General features: G+C 53.4%; 3 protein-coding genes across 8 annotated transcripts; all 3 read right to left on the bottom strand.

Moving 5' to 3' along the window:
• Positions 1–935: 935 nt before the first annotated feature.
• Positions 936–5423, bottom strand: SYNE4 (spectrin repeat containing nuclear envelope family member 4). 5 transcript variants are annotated; one of them, XM_047078199.1, is made up of 9 exons: positions 5340–5423; positions 4509–4646; positions 4166–4316; positions 3533–3676; positions 3133–3327; positions 2812–3060; positions 2013–2090; positions 1248–1303; positions 936–1154 (listed from the first exon to the last, which is right to left on the bottom strand). In XM_047078199.1, exons 1-9 carry the CDS (start codon positions 5408–5410, stop codon positions 977–979), a joined length of 1260 nt encoding a protein of 419 aa, XP_046934155.1. In that variant the 5' UTR covers positions 5411–5423; the 3' UTR covers positions 936–976. The 5 variants fall into 5 exon arrangements, with proteins under 5 accessions (XP_046934155.1, XP_046934157.1, XP_046934154.1 ...); XM_047078201.1 differs by having other exon boundaries at positions 3148–3327; XM_047078198.1 differs by having other exon boundaries at positions 2812–3327.
• Positions 5312–10771, bottom strand: ALKBH6 (alkB homolog 6). Of its 2 annotated transcripts, XM_047078204.1 has the most exons (7): positions 10132–10771; positions 9937–10015; positions 9558–9626; positions 7512–7572; positions 6996–7168; positions 6671–6807; positions 5312–5525 (listed from the first exon to the last, which is right to left on the bottom strand). In XM_047078204.1, the coding sequence occupies exons 1-7, from the start codon at positions 10386–10388 to the stop codon at positions 5411–5413; spliced, it is 891 nt and encodes a 296-aa protein (XP_046934160.1). In that variant the 5' UTR covers positions 10389–10771; the 3' UTR covers positions 5312–5410. The 2 variants fall into 2 exon arrangements, with proteins under 2 accessions (XP_046934160.1, XP_046934161.1); XM_047078205.1 differs by lacking the exon at positions 5312–5525 and having other exon boundaries at positions 6684–6749; positions 6996–7147.
• A 516-nt stretch (positions 10772–11287) lies between these two features.
• CLIP3 (CAP-Gly domain containing linker protein 3) lies at positions 11288–24438 on the bottom strand. The gene is made up of 14 exons (XM_047078197.1): positions 23753–24438; positions 23204–23428; positions 20087–20226; positions 19914–20007; positions 19541–19702; positions 18963–19081; positions 17829–18065; positions 15385–15520; positions 15108–15236; positions 14093–14236; positions 13891–14014; positions 13637–13701; positions 13181–13253; positions 11288–12842 (listed from the first exon to the last, which is right to left on the bottom strand). Exons 2-14 carry the CDS (start codon positions 23367–23369, stop codon positions 12788–12790), a joined length of 1644 nt encoding a protein of 547 aa, XP_046934153.1. The 5' UTR covers positions 23370–23428; positions 23753–24438; the 3' UTR covers positions 11288–12787.
• Between the last annotated feature and the right edge of the window lie 73 nt (positions 24439–24511).

Below are 24511 nucleotides of genomic sequence, written 5' to 3'. Positions count from 1 at the left end.
CTGACAATTCAGCTTGGTGTCATCAGGACCCTGGGGAAGGGGGGTTCATAATCCTACACCAGGGATGGCCCAGCCTGGGAGCCCGCCATGTACAATGTTTGAATGGAGAACCTGTACGGATGCACCTGTGCCTCTTTGCCTGAGGAGCCTTGACAGGCAGAATAGACTGGAAGTGGTGGGGAGTTAACATCTCCAGGAACAGTCCTTAACCAATGAGAGATGGAAGCTGGTACATAAATGGCACAACTTCTTCACCCTTTTGGTGGACCAACTTTGAGTGTGTCCCACACAGTCTCGCAGAGGTCCCTAGTGGGATGGTGCCCCAGATGCCCAGAGCAGCAACCAACTCATTAACTCCCTTCCCTGGCTCACTTTCCCACTCCCCTATCAGTCTGCCTAGGGGTCACCTCCCTAATAAACTACTTGTGCTTGAATCTTTGCCTCGGGGCCTGGGGGACCCCAATCCAAGATGGGCTGATTCAGTTCTGTGTTGTACACTCAAAGCAAAGAGATCTGTGGAGGGGGCTGCCCAGACACCAGGACTGCATCCCAAATTCTGAGTTTTCAAACACCCAGTATCCTTTGAATGTTTGTGCCTCCCTCAGGATTCATATGTTGAAGTCCTAATACCCCAATGTGATAGTATTAGGAGGTGAGGCCTTTGGGAAATAATTATGTTGTGACAGTGAATTCCTCATAAAAGGAATTTGGAATCCTTATAAAAGAGAGCTCCCTGCCCCTTCTGTCATGTGAGGACATAGTGAGAAGGTGACCATCTATGAAGCAGAAAGCAGGCCCTCATCAGATAGCCACTCTGCTGGCACCTTGATCTTGGACTTCCCAGCCTCCAGAACTGTGAGAAATAAACTTCATTGTTTATAAGCCACCCAGTCTGTTATTTTGTTATAACAGACCAAATGGACTAAGACACATCCTTGGACATTGACCATTTATTACATATGTCTGGGCCATGTTCTCAGATTGGGGGGGGACCATTGACATAGCTGAGCACCAGATGAGGTGTCCTGGCCAGTCGGGCAGGAGAGCAGCAGGACCCCCCTGATGGTGGCAGGAGCAATGTGGCACCCACGAGGAGAAGGAAGAGGAGGAGAATGAGGAAGGTCAGGGACCACCTGGATGCAGGAGGAGGGGCTCTGTGAAGAGAAATGCAATTTTGAAACTATGGTGCGCTGCCACTATGAGCCCCTGTACCCCCCACCCCCAGACCCATCTCCCGAGCATCTCACCCAGGGTCTACCTCCAACATCACATCCTGCAGGTTGGGAGATGCCTGCTTCTTGTCCTAAGGGGAGACAGCAGCCAGCAGCAGAATGGATGGAAGGGACACTTACTCTGGACTCTTCCTTCCTACCATAAGACCTATGGGGCTGAGTTTATTTTTCCTTCTTTCCTGGAACCCTCCCAACCCTCTCCAGTGTAGTGGGTATCTGTGCCTGCCCTCCATCCAGTCTTCCTTCTCCTGGTAACAGTGGCTCAATTTGTACAGTGGGTGGAGGGTATCATGCCGCCCCCCTCTCAGCCCTTCAGGTTCTTATGTGGCTGACCCCACATGTCTCCACTTCCGTGACTGGGCATGTGAGCGAGATCTGGCCAATGAGAGCACTCCATCAGTTTGGCCACTGTGATTGGTTCAGGGTGCAGGCCATGACCCAAGCTGGGCAAGTGGGAGGCAGCCCTGGGACATTGCTGCCAGCAGGTAGGTGGCACCCTGCTTCTCCTTGGGTGGGCATACCAGTGGGAAATGAGTATTCAGTATTGGGGGAGTATTGGGGTGGCCATTTGCTGAGAAAGAATCCACCTTGGAGACGTAGAGCCTGAAAGAGGAAAGGACTGAGCCCTGACAGCATTTGAGATCTCTTCAGCAGCACCCAGCCTTGTCAGTTACATGAAAAAAATTACATCCCCTTTTTTGTGTAATTCCATTTGGGTTAGGTTTCTGTCACTTGCCATCAAAATTCCAGAGTGATACAGCTGGCTGAGGACCATCTCACCTGAGGCTTCCGGAGCAGGGAGCGTCTTCGCTGACCTGCTAACTGTTTCCGGTGGCTGAAGCCCGACATGAGCATGTCCTGTGGGGAAATAAAGGTGTGGGAGTTTTCAGAGAACTAGTGACAGACACAAAGTTGGGCAAAGGCCAAGATGGGGTTGTCACAGAGGTGAGATTCTGGGGGAAGAAAAATATCTCAGGGAGAGACAAGAGAGGGACAGAGCCGAAGAAACCGAGAAGAGACATTACTTATTCATTCACTCAACAAATATTTAATGAGGGTCCATTACATGCCAGCACTGTTCTAGAATCTGAGGATGTGGTGGGCATGCAAATAGGAAAAGTCCTGGCATCCACGGAGCTTATATTCTAGCAAAGAGAGACTGTACATTAATAAATAAATGTACGATGTCAAGATGTGGTAAGTGCTGTTAGAAAATAAAGAGGTTAAGGAGTGATAATGTTTGGAGATCAGGACAGGCCTCTCTGAAGAGGTGAGATTTGGGGAGAGACAGGAATGAAGTGAGGAAGTGAGCTGGGCATGTGTCTGGGGGCTTTGAAATAGGAGTGAATTTGGAATGTTTGAAAAACCAGGAGGCTGAGATAGAGGAAGACACAGAGACCGAGAGAGGCAGGGGGAGGGAGGGGGACAGCATTGAGACAGCAAGAAAGAGACACTGAGAGAGATAGAGGGAGACACAGAGCCACCGAGACCCCCTTGAAAGGGAAGTACCCTACTAGGAGGCACACAGAGGTATCCCAAGGGTGCCTGTGGAGGAAGGGTGTCCCCTACCTGCTCTCACCTCAAGGCCTTGTCCCCTGCCCTCGGGGACCCTGTGGCCACATAGCTCACAGGGAGCTCCTGGTGTCCAGGCTGTCTTTCGCCCCAAGGGCCTGAGGCCTCCAACATCCCCTGCCGGGTCCCACTCCAACTCTGCAGGAGTAGGGAGGCCACTGGGTGCCCAGGGCCCCCAGGCCCCACCAGGTCCTGGCCCGTCCAAGTCCCCCTCAACTTCCAAGTCCTGGTCCAGTGTACTGGCCTCCTCGAACACCTGGTCAGAGGACAGAGTCATGGGGGTTGTGGAATTGGTACCTTGGGTGGGGACTGCCAGGGTGGGCCATACCGGGCTGTAGCTGACCAGCTGGGCCTGCAGCCACCACAGTCGCCGAAAGATGCCGTCTCGGTGGGCTCTGAGGGCCCTCAGGACCTGCTCCAGGGATGCCCGGGCCTGAGGCTCACTCCGCTGTGCCAGCCCCTCACCGAATGCCAGCAGTGCATCTACACGCTCAGCTGCTCCACATAGGTCTGCCTGTAGGGCCTGGGGACAGAAGGTTGGACACCACTCCCACCCCCCACCCACACACCAGGAGCACCAGAGATCAACTACCTGGAGTTATATCCCTTCCCCCTTCTCTTACCCAGACACCTAGAACATGGAGTAAACGCATTTCCCATCCCAGGAAGCTGGTACCCATTCCTGAGGCCCCGCTCACCCTCCCATACCGTTGCCTCCCACTGCCCACCTGCAGCTGGACCATCCCGCTCTGGGCTGATGCCCAGGGCCCCAAGCCTTGCTCTAGGTCCTGCAGCCGGAGGCCCAGCCCCAACAGGCAAAGGGATAGGCTGTCCTGCTCAGCCTCCAATACTTCTTGGCCAGAGATGAGGTGCTGGGGAACACAGGGGACTGAGTCAGGGTCGGTGGGCCAACCCAGACCTTGCCCCCACTTCCATTGCCACCCCTCTTCTGCAGGCTCCTTCTGTAGCAGAGTCCATCTCTGGTCTGCACCAGGGCTGCTCCCACCTGGAGTCCTTCCCAGTGGAGCCGGGCCTGGACAGAATCTCCAGGTTTTCAAGGCTCCTAGAAGTGTGGACATAAGGGGCTTGGGGGTCTGAACAGAGAGTGGGTAATGGGGCTGGATATCCCCACAAGGAATGGGACTGTACCAGGGTCAATGACGAGCTAATTCTCTCCCAGTTGGCAAAATAATAAAGATTTTCTATAGTGATTGGTAAAGAATCATTTTCTGGAGTGTCCCTCCCCCCACAGATGCCCAACACTTTTCCAGAATCATCACCTCATGCCCAGTTTGGAGGCCAAATTCTGGGGGAGAGGAGGTGGGGGCTGGCACAAGGGGGCCTGGATCACCTCAGCTCACCTCACAGTGTCTGCCCCCAGCTGGGTCCTCACTGGAAGAGGGTGCTGGCAATCTCAGGGGACCAGCAGCAGGCTCAGTGCCCCTCAGCCCACCCTGGAAGTGTTCGGGAGGGTCCAAGGAGTCTTGCCCCAGTTTCTGGGCCTGTTCTGGTCTGGGAGGTAGGAGGCATTGACAGGCCTCTGGCTGAGCCTAGGTGTCCATTATCCACCCTACCCTACCCCTGTCCTTAGGTGCCCCTCCCATGTCCCTAGGTGATCATAGCCATAGTACCTCCCCCACCTCAAAATGCCCCTGCTACTGCCTCCACCCTTTTGGGATCTAAGTTCCAAAGCCCAGCCCCTACCTGATTCTCTTCTCTCCAGATGCAGGGCAGATGGTGCATCTAGCAATGTCCAGTTCCCTAGGGGCTCCAGCGGGGTAGTTGAGGGGCTCTGAGGGGAATCTAGGGCCCAGAGGTGGGGGGAGGGCCATAGCTGGGAGCCTGGAGACAGAGAGTCAGTGAGGATCCCCAGTGAGAGTTCTTTTCCTGGCCAGGGGCATCCCCCCAGACCTCCTCAGCAGGACTCACACAGGCCTGAGGCAGCCAGAGGCCTGGGGGCAGGCTCAACTCCACCTCCTCACTAGCAGAACTGGACTCAGGTCATTTGATGCCCGGCTCAGGTGGCAGCAGCACCACTTAACTCCTTCTTCCCTAGCCTGCCAGTTAGCGGAACCTCCCAGGTTCACCCCACTCATCCCACCTAAGGGGTTTCCCGATACAACCCTGACCCCTCATGAGCCATGGATTCTGCCCCACTCAGGGACCTGTACATCTGACCCCAGGACCCACACCATCCAAGGTCCCAGACACCGTACCCCTCAGGAACCCGCATCTGCCCCCGCCCCCCCCCACTCCATCCAAAACCAAAGAAAGATTTTTGTTGGTTTATTTGAAATGGGGCCTCTTCCTGTAGTTCCCACAAAGTTACTGGGAAAATAAATAACCCGGGGGGGGGGGGAGGGGGGAGCCATCTCTGCCCCAGGGTTCCAAGGTCACAGGGTCACAGCTGTCAGGAGGTGGAGAGCCCGGGAATGTGAGCAGGGCGGGCGCCTGGCATCACTTGCTGAGCAGGAGGCCGGTGCGCAGCACGCGGGGCACCCGGCGGATAGTCAGCGAGACGCGCGTGCCACGGACCAGGCTGGCTCCCGGCCGCGCAGACGGGCAGGCGGCGGCGTTGGGTGGCAGGGAGGTGGCGTCCAGCACATCTACTCGGGCAGCTGCGATGCCGTGAAGGAGGCGCGTATAGGCGGTGCCACGGAGCACCAGGAGGCTGCGCGGTTCCAGCAACAGCGAGGTGGTCGGCCGGGGCGGGGACCGGGGCTGCGGGACGGGATGAAGCTCAGCGGGCCCCTCAGAAGTCAAGGGGGGTAGTGGTCAGCAGAATTTAATGGTCAGCGGGGCAAGGGTCTGCGAGTTCCCAGGGGCAAAGGCTGAGGGGCAAGTGTGCTCCCACGGAGCTTTGCAGGGGAAATCCTACGTGTCTCAGTTGGGGGGGGGAAGGGGGGCAGGGAGCGAGGGCAAGCAGTCTTTTGGGAGGGGGCAGGAAAGTGGTTGCAGATGGGGGTGCCTAAGGGAATTGCACCTGGGATCCCCAAGGGGTTGGGACTTAGACCCAGGGACCTGCAGTCCTAGGAAACGGTGGAACTGGACTGAGGGCTTGGCTGAAGCTAGGAGGGGCGGGGGTTGGGTAGTAACAGTGAGGTGGTGAGGAGCCAGTATGGTCTGGGCCTGTCTGCAGACATCGGGATGCTTGAGGACACCCACACACTGGAAGGGGATGTCAGCCTACCCAAGAGCATGTAGGGCTAAAAGGAGCAGCTGAGTGTTCAGGGGAGTTTCTGTGAACCATGAGGTATCAGAAATGCATCACTGAGAGAAAGGTCAGGGAAGCCACTGTCACGAGCAACCCCCACAGAAGGGAGTCAGTATATCTGGGGGGTCCTTGAGCAATCAGTCATGGGTTGAGGCCCCAAGAAGAATCTGATGGTGTCCTTCAAGGCAGATCTACACTATTGGAGTGGCAGAGAGGTCTGTGTTGGGGAGCCTTGTGCAGCGGGCAAAGAGAGGATGTCTAAGAGGATGTCAGGAACAATCATGAGTAAATGGTGTTGGGGTATCCAAGGATATGGGTGTCTGTTGGGAGTATTGGGGAGTCTTACTTAGGTTATATGGACCTTGGGCCACTGGAGCACTCTGAACATGTGGGGCCAGGGGATCTGTGGGGCATCGGGGCATTCATTTAGCAGGTGAGGCTACTGGGGTGTCTATAGATATCATTTCTAGGGCACCCTGCAAATGGATGGGTCTGGAGTCTGGGAGCATATGGGTGTACTCCTGGAGGGGACCGGGGAAGGTGTCTGGGAGAGCATCAGGGGTACCCTGGAAGCAGGAGGGACTGGGGCTTCTTGGAGGATGTGGGATGTCAGAATGCCCACGAGTGGCTGGGGCAGTGTCTCAGGGCCCACCTGCTCTGCGGGGTCATCGTCCTTTGGCTGCCGCGGCTCGTAGAGGTCCAGCATGGTGTGGGAGCCCAGGCTGATGGTGCTGACGGTCGGGTAGTAGAGTGGCCCGTCCTCGTGGGGCTGGGGAGTGGGCACCAGGGCTGGACAGGGCAGGAGTCCACACCCCCCCCCACCCTCTGGGGCTCAAGGAGGGTACCCCAGCTTGGGATGAGGTGGTGAATGCCTGGTTGGGGTATGTGGCTGCTTAATGAGTAGAGGTGGGTCAACATAAGGCCCTGCCCCATGGTGGATCGGAAGTCTGGGGGTCGGGGTGAAGGTGTGTGGTTACCATGATGCCCTCCCCAGGCAGATACTGGTTCACAAGGACGTGGTTGGCTGGGAGACCTCCAAAAAGGCTGAGGTCAGATACTTTGTCCACGTAGCGCTGGAGCCACAGAGGCAGCCGCTCAGGAACCATCCCCCGGGGATGGGGGAGCCCACCTGGGAGAGGGGAATGGGGTCCTGAGGACACCCAACCAAGGAGCCCTGGCACCTGGAACCCCCATTAGGGATATTCTAGTGGTTGGCAGTACTCTGACCCTTGGGAACCTGTGACTCTGGAGATCATTACCCCACGCCTCCAAGGCTTCCTGACTTCTCCAAACCCCTGGACACTTTGAGATATCCCAACTTATCAGGAAATCCCTAACCTCTCAGAACCTCCACTCACCCCTCAGAATCCGCCTGTCCCTGGGAACCCATTGAGCCCTCATGGACCCACCCAGTGTCTTGACTATCCAATCTGAGTCACCTGCCCCAGCCTATATCCCCAAATCACCCATGCCCCCAAGGCAGGGACACTTACCCCAATTCTGTAACTTCCTCCCAGAGAGCTGGGTCCACTTTGGCTTTGGGGCATTGAAGACCTAGGAGGTGGGGAGGGGATCAGTCCTTTTTCAGGACCACCCTCACTGATCCTACCACCCAGTTCAACATAGGGCCCTCTACTTGGGGTGCAAATGGGTCATCTCAGAATCTCTGGGATTATTCTCTGAGATAGAATGTTCCCAGGATTGTGTTGTTTGACCTCTACCCTGTGTCTACCAGGGTCAAGGAAAGGAACCAGAGCTACACAATTGTGGTCTGAAACTACTCAGAGCTCTGGGCTGGACTGGACTTTTTTAACCCAGTAAAGTGTGCACTCTGTAATTTCCTGAATCCTGGGCTATCTCAGCACAGCCCGACTTCTGGAACCTCTTTGCTCCTATCACCTGAGGGAGAAAATGTGCTAAGCTGGGCTGTCTCAGCATAGCAGAGAGTACTTTGAAAATGCTCCACTGCCGGGTGTCTGGGTAGCTCAGTTGGTTAAGTGTCTTGGCTCTTGATCTCGGCTCACATCATGATCTCACAGCTCTTGGGATTGAGCCTCGCTTCAGGCTCAGTGCTGAAGAGCGGAGCCTGTTTGGGATTCTCTCACTCCTTATCTCTCTGCCCCTCCCCCACTCACACCTCTCTCTCTCTCTCTCTCTCTCTCAAAATAAGAAAGAAGGGCGCCTGAGTGGCTCAGTCGGTTAAGTGTCTGACTTCGGTTCAGGTCATGATCTAGCGGTTTGTGAGTTAGAGCCCCGCCTTGGGCTCTGTGCTGACAGCTCAGAACCTGGAGCCTGCTTTGGATTCTGTGTCTCCCTCTCTCTCTGCCCCTCCCCTGCTCACAATCCATCTCTCTGTCTCTCAGAAATGAATAAATGTTGGGGCGCCTGGGTGGCGCAGTCGGTTGGGCGTCCGACTTCAGCCAGGTCACGATCTCGCGGTCCGTGAGTTCGAGCCCCGCGTCAGGCTCTGGGCTGATGGCTCAGAGCCTGGAGCCTGTTTCCGATTCTGTGTCTCCCTCTCTCTCTGCCCCTCCCCCGTTCATGCTCTGTCTCTCTCTGTCCCAAAAATAAATAAACGTTGAAAAAAAAAATTAAAAAAAAAAAAAGAAATGAATAAATGTTTAAAAAAAGGAAGGATGGAAGGGAAAGAAAGAAAGAAAACTCTCCACAGCCAAAATCCCAAAGGTCTAGAACAGGCAATCTCCAAGAAATATGTACTCTATTCGATAATCTCATTCCTTTCACAGTTATGGGGCTGGAAGGGGCTATCTCAGCACAAGAGTCTGTGTTCTGTAGCTAACTTATTCCTGGGACTCAAACTAGACAACACTAGTTGAGATAGCACAGGGAAGATCTGTGCTCTACGACTAACGGTCTGAGACTCCAAAGGATCTGAGCTTTTTAAATTCTTCTCTCCCTAAACCTTAAGAATAGAATACAGAATACTGGGCTATCTCAGCACAGGTGATTTGAGCTTAGTAACCTTATTCCCAAGACTCAGAGTGTATGCTGAGCCATCTCAGCAGAGGGAAGAGTTTACTCTGTAGCATTCTGATGCCTGAGTTATGTCAGCACAGAAATCTGAAACTGCAAATTCCTAATTCCCCAAACCTCAAGGGCCTGAACCGGGCTATCTCAGCCTATGTTTATAACCTCCTTTTCTCTATGATAGCAGGATTGGGCTATCTCAGCACAGAGGGTATAAGACTTGTAACCGTGTTTCTAGCATAACGAATCTGATCTCAGTAACATCTGTTTTGAAGGCTGCACTGGGCTATCCCAGCACCGGGAATCTGAGCTGCATAAGAACTACCTTCCTCAGAATCAGTTTGGTTTCTTCTAAGCTTCCTGGGAAAAGCTCTGACACACCCCAGCAGGTCCTGAGAGAGGAAAAGGGAAGATGAGGGATGGGTGCTGGATGTCACTCTCCTTCCTGCCAGGATCTTTACTGTAGCCTTAGGGACTCTCACACAGAACCTGGAGATTGGGGAGGGATCTGGGAAGGAGGGAAAAACAAACCAGAAGGGTGTTGGGGTTACCTGTCGAAGCAAATACTCCTCCTCTTCCTTGGAGATGAAGTCAGGGACATAGTAGATTACAGGTGGTGCCTAGGATAGAGATCCCCATGAAGGTGTGGCCCTTCAACCTACACCGGGGCTCTAGTATCACTGAGCAGACCCTCCCTCTGAAGGGTCTCCAGATGTTCCCAAACAGGCTAGGGCCTGAAGTCAAAGGACTAATGCCCATTTTGGGGGTGGGAAGTGGGGGTGAGGGTGGGGCTGTACCCTGAGGGTAAGAATGAATTTGGAGGGAAGGAGCAGTCCAAGCCCACAAACTCAGGAGTCGGCCTGCCTATCCCCACTCTATCCCCCACCCTCTAGTCCCCACCTTCACCCTCTGCACCCCCAGTCTGACAACCTGTTCCACCCTGAATGGTTCCAGGGCTGGGACCCTGGCATCCTGATCCTCCATGGACACCAACTCCATGCACCCAGTCCTGTGGGGGAGGGGAGGATACTCTGAAGTCACCAAGCCTCCCACCCTCAGGCTATGATCCCATTTTCTGCTTTATCAAGGGCCAGGGCCTCACCTTGGCCCTACAGTGAAACTCACTTGGTTTCTAAAACCTGAGTCCTCAGCATCTCAAAAGCCACCCGGACACAGTGAGTACCCAGAACACTGCCCCAAACTTCATCCACAATGGCCCACGAAACTACACATTTCTGCCCCTTAAGCCTCTCACAGAGAATATCCTCTGACCTCACTAGGAGCCTTTCCCAAGAGCTCCACGCATAGCCTCCAGGGCTGCACCCCAAAGCCCCTTCAAACAGTTTGAGATGCCATCCTAACAACTTCAAACCTGCGACCATGAGTCTGGGTCTCTAACAACATTCAAACTCCCCATGCACCCTCCTGCCGCCTCGAGCCCTTTCAGATGCCCCATTCTGAACACCCGCGTGCCCCCAATCTGAGTCTCCTCAGACAGGTCCACTTTCAGTCTCCTCGGATCCCCCCACTCCGGACCCCTTCACACTTCCCCTCCCGAGCGCCCCTTCCCTGTAGCAACCTTGGGCCTTTAGTCCGGAGCTTGACTCCTCTCAAACCTTCTTCCCTACCTGAACCCCTTAGACTCTCCACCCCGAGTTTTCTAGAATTCCACACTCTGAGTTTCCCTGGACTCCCATCTGAGCTTCCCTAGATCCCCATTCTCAGCCCTCTTGGACACCCATCTCCGCCCCCCAGCCACCCCCAAATCTGACCGTCCACCAGAGTACCCCTCCAATACCCGAATTAAACTACCCCATTCCCTTCCCAGTCACTTCCGCTCCACGTTCCTGACGCACGTTTTCTCAAACCAACGGGAACTCTCAAAGGTCCTAAGGGTCCGCCTTCCACCCAATCGGCGCTCTCACCCACTATTGCCCCGCCCCTTCACTCTCGTCTATGATAGGCTGCACCTCCTGGCCTCTGAGCCACTGGGGATCCTTCGGAGACGGGCCTTCATCTGGTACTGACCAATCAGAACTCCAGAACCCAACCCGCCCACACAGTGGAGTGGGCCCAGATGGGAGGGGTACCCTTGGAACGGGGCCAGATGGGAGGGGAACCCGCTGGAAGACTAGACTATCACAACGACTTCCCGCAGGCTGAATCATTCCATACCCCAGCTGCAGGGAGAATGGATTGAAGGAACGACTTCCTCCCTCGTACTTCCCCAGCAATACGGAGGGAGGCCCACAACTTTCCAAATACTGACCGTACACAGAGAAACCATAGAAACATCTTTATTGAAGGGGACAGGGGTCATGCTGAATTCAGGGACATGCAGTGAAGGGGCAGTCGTGAGCTGTCCTTGGTGGTCAGGGCCCCGGGTCCACCCTGGACCCCCTGGGCCTTCAGGTTCTCCCTCAGGCCGTTGGTCTGGCTCGAGTGCTGTGAGGTCCTTTGGGGCCAGTGACTCAGATTTGGTGTTTTGGACCTGTGACCAGAACATAGATTGAAATAGGGGTTCCAGGATTTGGGATCCCCTCAAGGCCTTGGGGCCCTTCATGTACTAGAGATGGAGGCTTTAGGATGTGGGGTTCCCTTGGGGCTGGGGCTCTTTGCATTTGGGTGTCTTGAGATCCAACGACTCAGGGCATTGAAGTGCTCCAGTTTCCAGGGATGAGAATTCCTGTTTGGGGTCTCCTGGTGCCTATGAAGTGGGCTTGAGGTGCCCTGGGAGCCCGGGATGCATATCCTCACTGCAGTCTCCTCCATCCCAGGCACAAGGACCTCCGTGATTGGGGTTTCCTGGGGGCTTGGGATTGAATTTTTAAATTTGGGATTCCCTGGGGATTTGGGGATTCCATGATTTGAGGATCCTGGTAGTTAGGGCCTTGGGATCCTCTAGGGGCTGTAGGACTTGGGGACACAGGGGAGTATGGGACTTGTACTCTGGGGTTTGGGATCCCGAGAGTCACAGAATGGGGCCTCTAAATTTTGGGGTCCCCCAAAGGGGGAAGTCGTTACTTAAAAAATAGAGAATTTTCTGGGAGCCTGACCAGCACAGGGGCTGTGGGCCATGTGGGGTGGGCTTCATACAAGGCACTGGGGGTTTCTTGAGGGCGCAGAGGGTAGGAAGACTTAGGGGTCCTGTAATTAGCACTTCCAGGACTGTTTTGGTGTCTGTAAATTGGGGGTGACAGTGGACTGGTTAATGTGTGTCTCTTCTGTAAGAACAGGGGTCTTTGTTAATGTAGGGAGTCTCTGATTGCAGTGTAAGCTTTTGGGGTGACCATGGGGGGGGTCACAACATCTTGAGGGGACTGATGTTAAATGTAGGTCTGTTACTCTGTTGCTCTGGAGGCATGACCTATGTTTATTTCAAGGGGACTTGACAGAGGAGGAGTCTTTGTTAATGGGGGAGGGTTCTGATCCAGTAATGAATGATTCAGGAATGTTCTGCTCTGGAGCATTATGTAGAGGTCACCATCATTTGAGGTGATGTGGAAATATGTTATTGGGGGTCTGCTCTGAGGGGTTGGGGATAGGGACTAGCCTGAAGGTGCTACACTCAAGGAATCTCTTTCTGGGTACCTTGGGGTCTGTATTTGGGGGTTATCATGAGGGAATCTGTTAATAATGGGGCCTCAGTGATCCAGGGCTGGCTAATGGGGTCTCTATTCTGGATGTGTTACTGGGAATCTCTATCTCAGGGTGATTCAGGGGCTCCTTGTGTCAGGAGATGCTAGAGGGGACTCTGTGACTCTGTCAGGTATCCAGGCCTCTAAGACTGCATCTCTGCCCTCAGCATCCAGGGAAACCAGCAGCAGAAGAGCAACCTGGAAAGGAGAATCATATCCATCACGCCTTGATGCAGGGAACATCTGGATTTGGTCTTTCTGGATTCTGTCTCTACTTGTCTGGCTGTGCCCTCTCAGACTCCTGTGCCGTGGAAGGTGTTCTGCCTCCTCTACCTGCCCCATAAGGGTGAAAGTCCCCAGAATTCAGTGTGGGAGCTCACTCCCTAAAAACTGTTTCTGGGTAGGCTGATTAGCCACTAGTTTTCCTAACCTCTATTTCCAGCCCCAACCAGAAGTCCAGATCCCTGTGTCCACCAGCCTTGTGCAACCTCTCCCTGAACATCCTACAGGAGGTGGGCCAAGGGTTGGCTACACACCTGGAGATGGAGTTCTCTGATGCGATGTCCTTTGGGGTCCGGACTGTCGTGAAAGTGCGTTTGGGCTGTGTCACTGAAGGAGAGGGCAAGGTCTCAGGTGACAGGATGACAGACCCTCAATACCCAACCAGACTCCTTGTCATTAATACTTGTCCATGTCCTCAGTACCCACCTCGACCCCACATTCCAATACCCATCTGGACCTCTTATCAATAATATTCTGTGTCCCTCAATACCTACTCATGTCCCCAGTGCCTGCCCAGAGCCTTGTTGTTAACATCCCCATACCCCATAGCATCTATCCTCTTCGGGATCCTGTCTCATCATTTTCCTGGACCCCATGTCCCCTGTGAAATACTGGAGATTTTGCCACCAGCATATACCTGAAAACCCATGACCCTCCTATCCCCAAACCTTCACTCCTCCTCTACCTCTTACACTCCAGCCCCAACTCACTTGTCACTTGATGCACTTTTTTGGCTCCCACATTGTCCCCAGGGGGGTCAGTGGATCCACCAATCCTGGGGAGACATAAGAGTAGGAGAAGTCAGAGTCACAAGAGGAGCTGAACCCATGGGGCCTATGCAGAAAGAGCTACGGTGTGGAGGTGGGTATCCACACTGTCCTGCTGGTACAAGAGGAAGAGACATCTAACAGGGGAATCAGGGTTCTGGGAAGTGCCCTGGGTTTGGGTTAGAGTTTGGGCTCACCTCTGAATTCGGGATGCTGGTGCAAAGACTCCATGCCGCGGGGGACAGGTAAAGTACCGGACACCGAAGACAGAGCCATCATGCTTTCCAGTGGGCTGGTCTAGCTCAATGCCATACCAGTAACCTGCAGCAGTAAGGTGTCAGGATGCCTCAAGGCCCTGCCTGCCTGCCCCCACCCTACCCCCCAGATCACTGTCCTCACCTGGGGCAAAGTCTGTCTTCCCATAGAAGCGCACAATCCCTTGCTTCTGGCCAGCAACGAGGACTTGGTCTCCAACCTCAGCCTTGGCTCCCTCTCGCTGCTGCAGGCTCCCCAGAGATGGGGATGACGGGGGCTTCTTCTTGCCTGGGGTAAAGGGTACATGGGGAGGGAGTGGGGCCCCCAGATGCCAGCCCTGGGGACCCCATGCCACCCAAAAAGACCCAAGGTAGAAACTCTGTCCTGGCTCCTGTCAGGAACTCTAGAACCTTCCCAAGAACTGGGGGGCTTTAGGCTTGAAAGGAAACAATCTCAACTGTAAGAAAACTGGGGGTGGGGGTTAGGCATGAGGGTCAAGAACCTGGAGAACCCCCAAATCCTTTCTCAAAGCTGAAGTTATTTGGGTCAAAAGAAAAACTGAGTCACAAAAGTAAGGAGCCCAGAAATTATCCTTTTAAGGTGAAGGAAGTAGGGGCACCTTGGTGGTTCAGTCGGTTAAGCGTCTGACTCTTGATTTTGGCTCAGGTCATGATCACAGGGTCATGAGATCAAGCTCTGCATCGGGCTCTTCATGGAGCCTGCTTAGGATTCTTTCTCCCCCCTTCTCTCTGCCCCTCACCTGCATGTACATGTGCACGGTCTCTCTCTCTCTCTCTCAAAATAAATAAACATTTAAAAATAAGTAAATAAAATGAAGGAAAGGGTTGGGTGTGAAGACAAATCAAGTCACTAAATCCAGGAACCCCACAGATTCTTCCCTAAAACTGGGGAAAAACCCTTGGGCCTGAGGGGAAACTAAGTCATAGAAAGCAGAGAACCCCCAGATCTTTTCAGGAACTGGGGGTGGGTGGGCAGTGCCAAGTCAAAGGAGAAACAGAGTCATAGAAGTGAAGAACTCAAGAGATTTTCTTCGAAAACAGGAGTTTGGGCCTGAGGATAAACTGAGTCACTGAAGCTGGGCTACCCACAGAATATCCTCAAATTGGCTCTCCTCCTACCCAGAAGGCTCCCCTCTGACCTTTATGTTCCCTGCGGCCTTTCCCAGTGACACGGGAAAAGTCCATCCGAGGAGTCCGAGGTGTGGAGGTGACTGATGAGGGGGGTGCATCCACTACTTTGGAGATCTTGGACACAGAGGCAAAGAGACCTGCGGGGACAGAACGTAGGCTGGGAGCTGTCCAAGCCTCTGCCCTCTGCCCAGTCATCATCTCCCTACCCCCATTACCCAGTCAGCAGCATCAGAACTACTGAGTGGACCCCACCACCACCCCATTTGAGCCCCAGGTGGGACTGACCCTGCTTGGGAGGGCAGATGAAGTACCGGACACCCCCAACACTGCCATCATTCTTGCCCTCGGGTTCATCCAGCTCCACGCCCACCCACTGGCCACTGGCGAACTCCGTGGTCCCGCAGAACCGAAGTGTGCCCGTCTGAGGAAACAAGGGAGGATATGGTTTGGCGGGGGTGGTCCTTGGGGGGCCATGACAGATCCCTGGCACAGCCCTGGTGAGTGGATGAGGGAGCCCTAAGCTCAAATCTGTTTGGACATTACCATTTATTGGCTATATGACTTAACATCACTGTGCCTCAGTGTCCTCATCTAAGAAATGGGAACAGAAATCACACCTACCTTATAGAATGGTTATAGAGCTTCCCTGTCCAATGCAATAAACAGCCATTAGCCACATACAACAATTTAAATTAACTGAAATTAAAATTAAATTTAGTTTTCCTGGTTGCACTAGCCACATTTCAAGGGCTAGTAGCCACATGTGGCTTATGGCTACTTTACTAGACAATACAGACACAATATTTCCATCATCACAGAAAGGTCTACTGGACAGGGCTGTTATAGCCTCAGAACAGGGCCTGGTGCTGAGTGAGGGATCAGCGAGTGTTGACTATTATTGTCTCATAACTTTGGTCAAATGACCTCCTAGGCCTTAGTTTCGTCTGCAAAATGGAGAGAATAATGCACCTTAGAGCCTGGCTGTCTGGTTGAAACATCTGTAATGTATGTAAATTTGTTTAGTTGTGGTGAGCCCTCGTGGCTATTATCATCGTGTGAGGCTGCTTCACTCTCAAAGTTCTGGTTCCTTGCCTATAAAATGGGTGAATTAATAGTGCCTATTTTGGAGGATTGGTGTGGGGATCAGAATAGTGCCTGGCACACAGACAGCACTTGGAATGCACCAAGGCTTCTTCTAAGGGCTTTACAGATTTTAATTAGTTTAATCCTCATACAACCCGAGGTGGGTACTGTTACTAGCTCCATTTTACACATGAAGAAACTGATACCCAGAGAGGTGGGATCAGTGGCTGCAGGTCCCCCAGCTGGAAAGCAGGAAAGCTGAGGTTTGCCTGAGCTTCTAACCACTGTACTATACTGCTTCTCTCAGAGGCAGATTGTCATTATTGTTCTTATCTTCAAACCAAAGGTTTCACCTCTCTGAGCCTCCTACAGTCTTCTGGGTTCTATAATGGGAAGAGTCAACCCATTCTGCTTTCAGAATTGTCACATGGATTTGACAAGATCATGCACAGAAAGCTTTACAGGCGGGGCTGATGCATGCAAAACTCTTGATTAGGAAACGCAATGTGACTTTTACAGTTCCTCACTGTGTAAGAAACTAGATTCAAATTCCTTCCGGTGGCCTACATGTCTGGTATGATCCAGCCCCCTACTGACCTCTCCCCTTCGTCCTCTGGTTACACTACCCCTTCCCTCCTCTTGGCCTCTGAACCTGCTGTCTCCTCTGTCTCCATATTGTTGTGTGTGAGCTCCCTCCTCTCTCAGCTCAGATATCAGCTCCTCAGAGAAGCCTTTGGAACACCCCAGCAGCTAAAACAGCATTTGCCTTCAGCCAGGGGAAATTTACTAAATCCAAACTTTTTTAAGTTAAAAAAAAATTTTTTTTAAGTAATCACAGAGTCCAATGTGGCACTCAAACTCATAACCCCAAGATCAAGAGTCATGCTCTACTGACTGAGCCAGCCAGGCTCCCCTAAATCCAAGCATTCAATGGTTTTCAAACCCTCTGTTGCTACCAGAAATTATCTTAACTGTGGATTTACTTTATTGGCTGTCTCTCATTAGAAAGGCTCCATAAGAGTGGGTCTGGGCTCACACACAGCCCTTTATTCCCAAGGAGAGGCTGGGTCTGCATAGAGACTGAGGGACACCAGATAAATAAATAAGTCAAAGTTGGAATACCTGGATAAATGAAGATTCTCTCTGCCCTTTGGGCCTTTATACCTGCTCCCTCTATGCGGGATCCCTTCTCCTTTTCTTCTCCTGACTCATTCCTCCTTATTTTGAAGCGGGTGCCTCCATCCCACAATACCCCTGATTGTCCTGACCTGTCCTTTTTTCCCAAAGTGCTGACGCCTCTGGGAGCAGAGGTGGGCCTTGACTGGGGATCACAAGGCCCAGGGTAACTCACAGGTGCAGAGCTGCACTGATCACTCTGTTTGTGCTACCTCATGACCGCCACGACTATTTTGGGCTGTCACTGTCAACTGATAGATCTGTCTTCCCTCCCTGGACTGAGAGCTCAGCCTTGGGGCAAAAGGAAGCACTCACAGAATGACTGTTAGATGAAATAAATACTGTAGGAATGATGGGGATGGAGGGGGTGGAGGGGTGGACAAAGGGGAGGGTCTACACTCTGTCCAAAGACCCAACTCTGAGGCACGAGGGCTGACTCCTGCTCTCCACACCTTTCCCCAGGCCCTGACCTTCTGGCCATCCAGCAGCACGCGGTCTCCCAGACGCAGGCCCAATGCACTGAGCATGAGATTGCCTGGGACGTTGTCATAGTTGGGTAGTGTGACCTTGGGGAGGGCACAGGAGAGTGGCACAGCCTCCTCCAGCAGTGTTCGCAGCTCCTTGGCCACCAGCGCTGCCTCTGCCTTGTCCAGGGACATGTCCATGGGGTCTGGGACCACCTCTGCTGGCACCTGTCCCTTTCGGTTCTGGGGGCCAATGGGAAAAAAGGAAGTGAGAATTCAGTGGCATAGGTTGTACCTCCACCGAGCCCAAGCTCCCAGAGACCCCTAGACCATGAAAGCAAAGGCAGATCCAGGCCATCCCTTAGGCCATCATGGGAATAAGAAGGGGTGAGGCATTAAATTGTAGACCACGTCCCCAGGGAAGTCCACCCTCAACCTCAGGCTGGGGATTTCAAGTAATTGAGGGTGGAACTAGGGGTGGAGCCAACAGGGAATGAAGGTCACACTTCAGTCTGTAGGTCATGCTCTCAGGGAGGCCATGTCCCCAAAGATCCCAAGCCTGGAATGAGACCATGTGAGGGATGAACATTGAAAATGGTCTCCTGTGGTACTGGGTCAGGTGTCCAACTGGGCCAATGGGGAATGAGGAGAGGCAGGGCTTCAGGAACACAGGCCATGTTTCCCCAGGATATCTGAGCCTGGAATAATGCAGAGTAACTGGTGTTGGAAGTGGATGCTTTGGAGATCAAAGATCATACTGAGGGCTTATGGGGGGACCCAACCTTCTCATTCACAGAGAGTCTCAACTTTTTTCACGATCCTGAAATATTATCTACACACAGCCCCAGGGTCAGCCAAGATTGAAAGAAGATATTCTTTGCTGGGTAACCCTGGATAAATCACTTACTCTCTCAGCTTCAGTTTCTCTAATAGGGCTCATAATAGAGTTCACCTGACGTATCATGAACACTAAGTAAACACCAGCTATCATTTCATTTGTTGAATGTATAGTAGATGATTTTTGTAATGAACTTCTAGAATCGCAAGCAGTTCTGGCCTCCCTCTCCTCCGCTGGCTGGGAAAGGGGGTGGGGAAGGAAGGAGAAGGAAGAGAATGGGGGCTGGGACAGGGATGTAGTACCCGCAGCGCCGGGTTGGCACCATGCTCCAGCAAACATTTGGCTGCGCCCAGGCACAGGTTGGAGGCAGCGATGTGCAGGGCTGAGCCGTGGTTGAAGTCACTGCACGTGGAGTTCACCACTGGGGTGTGGGAGAGAGGAGGGTTCCGGGTGAGTGGACTTGGCACCCCGCCCCCCGTAGGCCACCTTGCCACCTTAGAGTCCCCCAGCTCAAGTCCATCTCTTAACCCCGCAGACCTGAGTGCCTCCCACAGACTCGTGTTGCAGAGCCCAGCCCCTCCAGAAGGGTCCTGTCCAGCCCCGGGGATGGATGGGTCATGGATATCTGGATCCTGACTCTCACACCTCCTACCTCCACCCTACCACCATCATCTCGGATCCCGGTCCCTTCTCCCTTCCCAGGCCAGACCTCAGTTCTGCCCCATCACTCAGCTGCCCTGCCTTCTTTACTTCATGTCTCCCCATCTCCCAGCACATCTTCTCCCGGCCCCCAGCACACAACAGAGGCACCCTCCTCCTGCTTCCAGCCCCCATCTTATCCTGGGTCCCATTCCCTCCAAGCCCCGACGCTCCCGCTCACCTCTCGGCCGGGCGCCCTTCAGCAGCACGCGCACAAGGTCGGGAACATCGAAGTAGGCAGCGTAGTGAAGCGCATTCATGTTGGTCCAGCGGCTGCGCAGTGTTACGTCTGCGCCCAGCGCCAGCAGCTGCTGTGAAAGGCGCACAGCCGCCGCAGGGTCCCCTGCACGACAGCCCAGGTCAGCTTGCGTCCCCTCCTCCAAAGCCTGGGCCCAGGGCGTGGGGAAGGCCCTAGGCCTTAGGGACTGTGCTTTGGGATCTTAGGCTGCAGGTTCACGGTGGGGGTCTGAGGGCCAGGATTCTGGGTGATTCTGAGGGTGTCATGTCTGGGCGCCTAGGTTTGGGGGCTGGTGGCTTGGGGGTTTGGACCTTACCGACTCCATGGGCTCCAGCCTTGCACGCATAGTGGAGCAGTGTCATGTCGGTCAGCCCATCACGGTCATTCACATGGCAGCCTCGACGCAGAATCTGGGACGGAATCAGGGAGGTTTACCCAAATACATGAGGGACCCCATCCTCTCCCTCCCTGGCTTCCCAAGTATCTTACCTCATTGCCGATGACATCAATCTTGTGCTGGACTTGGGGCACCCACTGGCGCACGATGGCAAACAGCTCAGGGATGGTGGTCTGCGGGTCAAAAAGAATCTCCTGGCACGCCGGGTCATTGGGGTCGAAGAACGTGAAGGCTAGGGCAGTGAGAAGTTCAAAGTCATGCCAGGCAAGCTGATCCCCTCTTTCCATCCTGAGGCAGGGGAGCTCTAGGCCTTTGCCTTTAATGCCCTCTAATGCATGGTCTCAAACCACATGGTGCATGGGCTACAGGCATTTTCTGTTGGCCAGCATAAGGTTTCAAAATCAGGAGGTTTCACAGAAAACTCTGCATGCCCCATGTGTCTTGAAAAGTTGGAAGATCTGGCAATCCCACAGAGCAGCAAACTGTACCCCTGGAAATGAGTGTGGAGGGAGTGCAGTACCTCGAGTCTGCATGCCCCTGGGAGGAGGGAGGCTGCCACTGCTCTGGCCCACCGTTGCCCTGGCCGAGTATGGGCACAGTTTGGCTAAATCTCAAGTAAAAACAAAAAGCCAGAAAAGCTGGCTTTTCAGAAAAATCTCCCCAATTTTTCAAATACTGTGTAGAACACATAAAACGTACCCATGGGCAGGATCCAACCTGTGGCCAGCCAGGGTGGTGCCCAGAGGAACTTCCATCTCCCCCTATTAGGCCGTGATGTGTGTTGCTTTCTGTGGTATTGTCAACACCCAGCACAGGGCCTGGCGCAGGGCAGGAACTCAGTGCATACTGAGTGAGTAAATGAATTCCCAGACGATACATAGCTCTGGATGTGTATCCGGATGATACACACCCACAGAGACAGCATCTCCAGGAATCAGCCTTTGTGTTCCTCTTTAAACCACAGTCCCGGCACGCACAGCCCCCCTTGGCTCAGACCCTGCCCTGGCTCCCACCACACTCAAAGCACCGACCACTATTCTCTCCACAGCCCACGGGCCCTGCACAAACCGGAGGCCAGTGTGTTCTCTGCCCTCTCGCCCTCACTCATTCCACCCAGCCACACTGGCTCCTTCTGTCCTTCCAACACGCCAGGCAAATTCCTCTCAGGCACTTTGCGCTCAGCATTTTCCTTGCCCGGGACAGTCTTCCCTCAAGCCTTCTCAAGGTGTTGCAGGTTTTACTCAGATGTCACTGCTTCAGGGAGGCCTCCCCAGACCACTCTGTGTACATCAGCACCTCTGCCCTTCTCCATCTCCTGACCTTTTTTATTGCTGTAATCACGGCACCTACCACTGCTTAACATTAACTTGTTTACTCCTTTTTCCTTCCCTTTCTCCTTCCCTCTTTTCCTGTCTCACTTGTCTCCCTCGCTAGGATGTAAGCACTGTGTTTCTGTGCTGCCTTGTTCACTCCCTTCTCCCCAAGGCCTGGCACAGCAGCTGGCATGCAGTAGGTGATCAATCAATCTCTGCGGAATTAATTGTACAACTTTGATACACAAATAGACAAGTTCTTCTCAGAGTCCATCATAGCCCCCTCTCTGTCCTAGACCACATTTCCAGATTCCTTCATGTTCGGTGGTCAAACCCTCCTCGTTCTAGAAGCAAGATTCTGAGGGAGGTGAGGGTCAGGCAGGGAGCAGCCTACACTCTCTGACTTCCACCAGGGTACAGGCCCCAGCCACATCTAGACACATTTCCAAAGGAGATTTTCCAGTTCCCTGGGGTGGATTCGTCACCTGGGACACCCAGATAATGTTCTTATTTTTCTATCAGACTGAAGTCAACTTGTAGCCTCTCTGACCCACCTCTAGTGGGTGACATGAGCACAGATGCCATCCCTTCTACCCTATCCTAGTGATGCCCACTCTTTGAACATGGTGCCTAGTTTTTGAACTTACAGCTGCTGGGGATTCCCAGACAACACCTTCTAAAAGCCTCCTCCACCCTCTCTACCCAGCAGCCAGAGGGAGCTTTTAAAAATATAAATCAGATCTGCCACTCCTCTGCTTTTAAATACCTCCCTACCAACTGCTCTCTCCTCATCACACTTATCCAAAGTCCTCGCAGTGGACGCTAAGGCCCCCCCAGATCTAGTCATTGCCAAACCCTCACCTTGACTCCCATCACTCCCTTACTACAGCTCCAAGATTGCCTTTCGTTCCTGGCCCAGGGCTTTTGCACTTGCAAAAGATAGCCCGGAACTATCTTTCTCCAGCTCTCCTATGGCTGATTCCTTCTCATCCTCTGGGTCTCAGCCTAAATGCTACCTTGTCAGAAAGACCCACTCTGACCACTCCGTCTCAAGGTGCTGCCCCCTGCCCCCCCCCTTTTATATGTCCAACTTTTATTTCTTTCATAGCACTCACTCCATCTGAATGTATCTGATTGATCTATTATTTGTTCCCTTCTGAGAGCAGGGATGATGCCTGGGTCACTCACCATTAATAGAAGATGACAGAGATCACCCAACATAAATCTTATCACAGACTAGTAGCAATGGATAAATATGCTTGGTGAATGATTAGACACTTTTCAGTTTCTCCAAGAAAATACCCTCTCAGCTCCACACCTTCCTACCTTGGAGCCTTTACTCCTGCAGTTATCTCTCTGGGTACTCCCTTCCCTTGCCCCTTTCCCTTGTTAAACCCCAACTCATCCTTGGGTCTCCCTCAAATGTTACCCCTCATAGAAACCATGTCTTAAAAAGCTCTTACAGCATCCCATTCTTGGCAAACACAATTCTCATCATGTCTTATAATTATATATTTATATTACATTATACTTATCTGTGTGGTTGCCATTGAGGCCTGTAAATTCTCTCAGGGCAACAACTGGGTCTGTCTGGCTCCATGCTTTGCCCCAGCTCCTAGCATAGAGCCAGGTCCACCACAGGCTTTCAGTAAGTGTTTGTTGAATGACTAAATGATTGAATGATGTGTCATGAATCAAAGATTAGGATTATTCCAATTTCATTCTCCAACGGGTGAATGAATAAATTAACCAAAGGGGCATGCAATGGCCACCACTCACCCAGACCACTTTCAAATCACCCAGAATCTCCCCACCATCACCACCAGCAGAGCTCAGCCCAACCTCTCTGGCCACCTATGGCTCCAAACAAAATTGCAGGGTGGGGACGATGGTTACCGTAGTCCTTGGGGAGGGGGGCAGGTGCCGAGGGGTGCACAACAGGCTTCTGCCGGCGCTCCTGGGTGGGGCTGGGGGCCTCAGGGACCAGCTCATCCTCTTCCTCCTCTTCTTCTTCCTCCCCGCGTAGTGGGGGGGCCATGGGAGCGGGATCTGTCTTAGTCATGGTCTTCAGTGGCCCTCCGGGGGGCGGGTGCAGATTTGGGGGCGGCTTTCAGGCCAATCCTGGAGACAGAGGCCAGTTACAGAGAGCCCCCAACAGGGTCTAGGATCTGAGCCCCCAGAAGCTCCAAGGCCCCCAGTGACTCCCACACCCCCAGCTCTGGATTTTGGGCAATCATAGCGACGACCATCAGCCGTCAGAGGACCCTGGTATGCGGGCCCAGCGCCTACCACTTCCCCCCTCTTCCCCAGGTTCAGTCCCCCATTCTTCTCCTCCCGCGTCAGGCCCCTCAGTCTAGGCCGCCCCCTCCCCGGGTTTGTTTATCTCGGGATGCAGGATGCTTCGCCCCTCCCCTTCTCCGCGGGCCTCCCCTCTACCCATCTTACCTCGGACTGATGGGGCTGGGGACCAAAGCTGAGACTGGGGAGACTGGAGTAATGGGGTGTCAGTGTTGGGGGGAGTGATGGGGGAGGAGAGGGAGACAGAAGGGGACGAGGCCCAGACGCCGACAGGGGATGGGGGTGGAGAAGGAGGGGCGCTGATGCGCATGCGCAGTGATACCCCCAACCAGGCGCGGGGGCGGAGATACTGGGAGGCTCCAGGCTTTGATGAAAGGGCTTCAGGCAGCGTCGTCGTGAAAAGGATAGACACGGAGGATGGAGAGAGAAAAGAAGAGATGGCCACGAAAAAGGATGTGAGACATCAAAACAGAAAGAGATGAAGCAGAGACAAGGGCAAGAAGGAGAGGGATGGGAAAGCGGGCACAGTTTTTTGTCCGTCCCCCTGGGACAGAGCCTTCCTTCCCGCAGGCCCACAAACCAGGCCAGTTAGGGCAGGGGTCTCAGTGTGGTGGTGGTTATGAGTGTTTTCCTCTCTCTGAGATCTCAGACCTGACCCTTCTCCATGGTCACCGCATATAAGGGGTGTCTCAGAGGGATGATTTTGTAGACTCCTTTCATCATCGAGGGTCATTAGTTACTGTGGTTATCATCACTGAGTGCTCAGAGAGCACTTACCAGGTTTAGAGAGGTTAAGCTACTTGCCCAAGGGCACACAGCAAGCAGATGCTGGAGCTAAGAAACCAGACAGCCTGCTGGAAACCAGACGGCCTGGCTGGAGAGTCTGGGCTCTTCATCACCATGCTA

This window comes from Lynx rufus, unplaced genomic scaffold, assembly GCF_022079265.1.
Source record: "Lynx rufus isolate CCGP_SWC_20201006 ecotype Redwood Valley unplaced genomic scaffold, mLynRuf1.p SCAF_16, whole genome shotgun sequence".
NCBI classification, from domain to species: domain Eukaryota; kingdom Metazoa; phylum Chordata; class Mammalia; order Carnivora; family Felidae; genus Lynx; species Lynx rufus.
The sequence above is the reverse complement of the archived record's forward strand: the minus strand, read 5'-3'. Positions and strand labels throughout refer to the sequence as shown.

Bases quoted from the DNA above. Each gene is read 5' to 3' on its own strand.
- ALKBH6 (XM_047078204.1), bottom strand. From the start codon at position 10,388: ATGGTCGCAGGTTTGAAGTTGTTAGGATGGCATCTCAAACTGTTTGAA. The intron at 10,016-10,131 runs GTGAGTTTCACT...CCTCCCCCACAG, and splicing joins ACTCAGGTTTTAGAAACCAA to GACTGGGTGCATGGAGTTGG. The intron at 7,573-9,557 runs GTAACCCCAACA...CCCACCTCCTAG, and splicing joins AGGAGTATTTGCTTCGACAG to GTCTTCAATGCCCCAAAGCC.
- SYNE4 (XM_047078198.1), bottom strand. From the start codon at position 5,410: ATGTGCTGGACGCCACCTCCCTGCCACCCAACGCCGCCGCCTGCCCGT. The intron at 4,647-5,339 runs GTCCGTGGCACG...CTCTGTCTCCAG, and splicing joins CGCGGCCGGGAGCCAGCCTG to GCTCCCAGCTATGGCCCTCC. The intron at 2,091-2,811 runs GTGAGAGCAGGT...ATTTCCCCACAG, and splicing joins GCAGGGGACAAGGCCTTGAG to GACATGCTCATGTCGGGCTT.
- CLIP3 (XM_047078197.1), bottom strand. From the start codon at position 23,369: ATGACTAAGACAGATCCCGCTCCCATGGCCCCCCCACTACGCGGGGAG. The intron at 13,702-13,890 runs GTGAGCCCAAAC...ATGTCTCCCCAG, and splicing joins CCAGCATCCCGAATTCAGAG to GATTGGTGGATCCACTGACC. The intron at 12,843-13,180 runs GTGTGTAGCCAA...TCTCCTTTCCAG, and splicing joins TCAGAGAACTCCATCTCCAG to GTTGCTCTTCTGCTGCTGGT.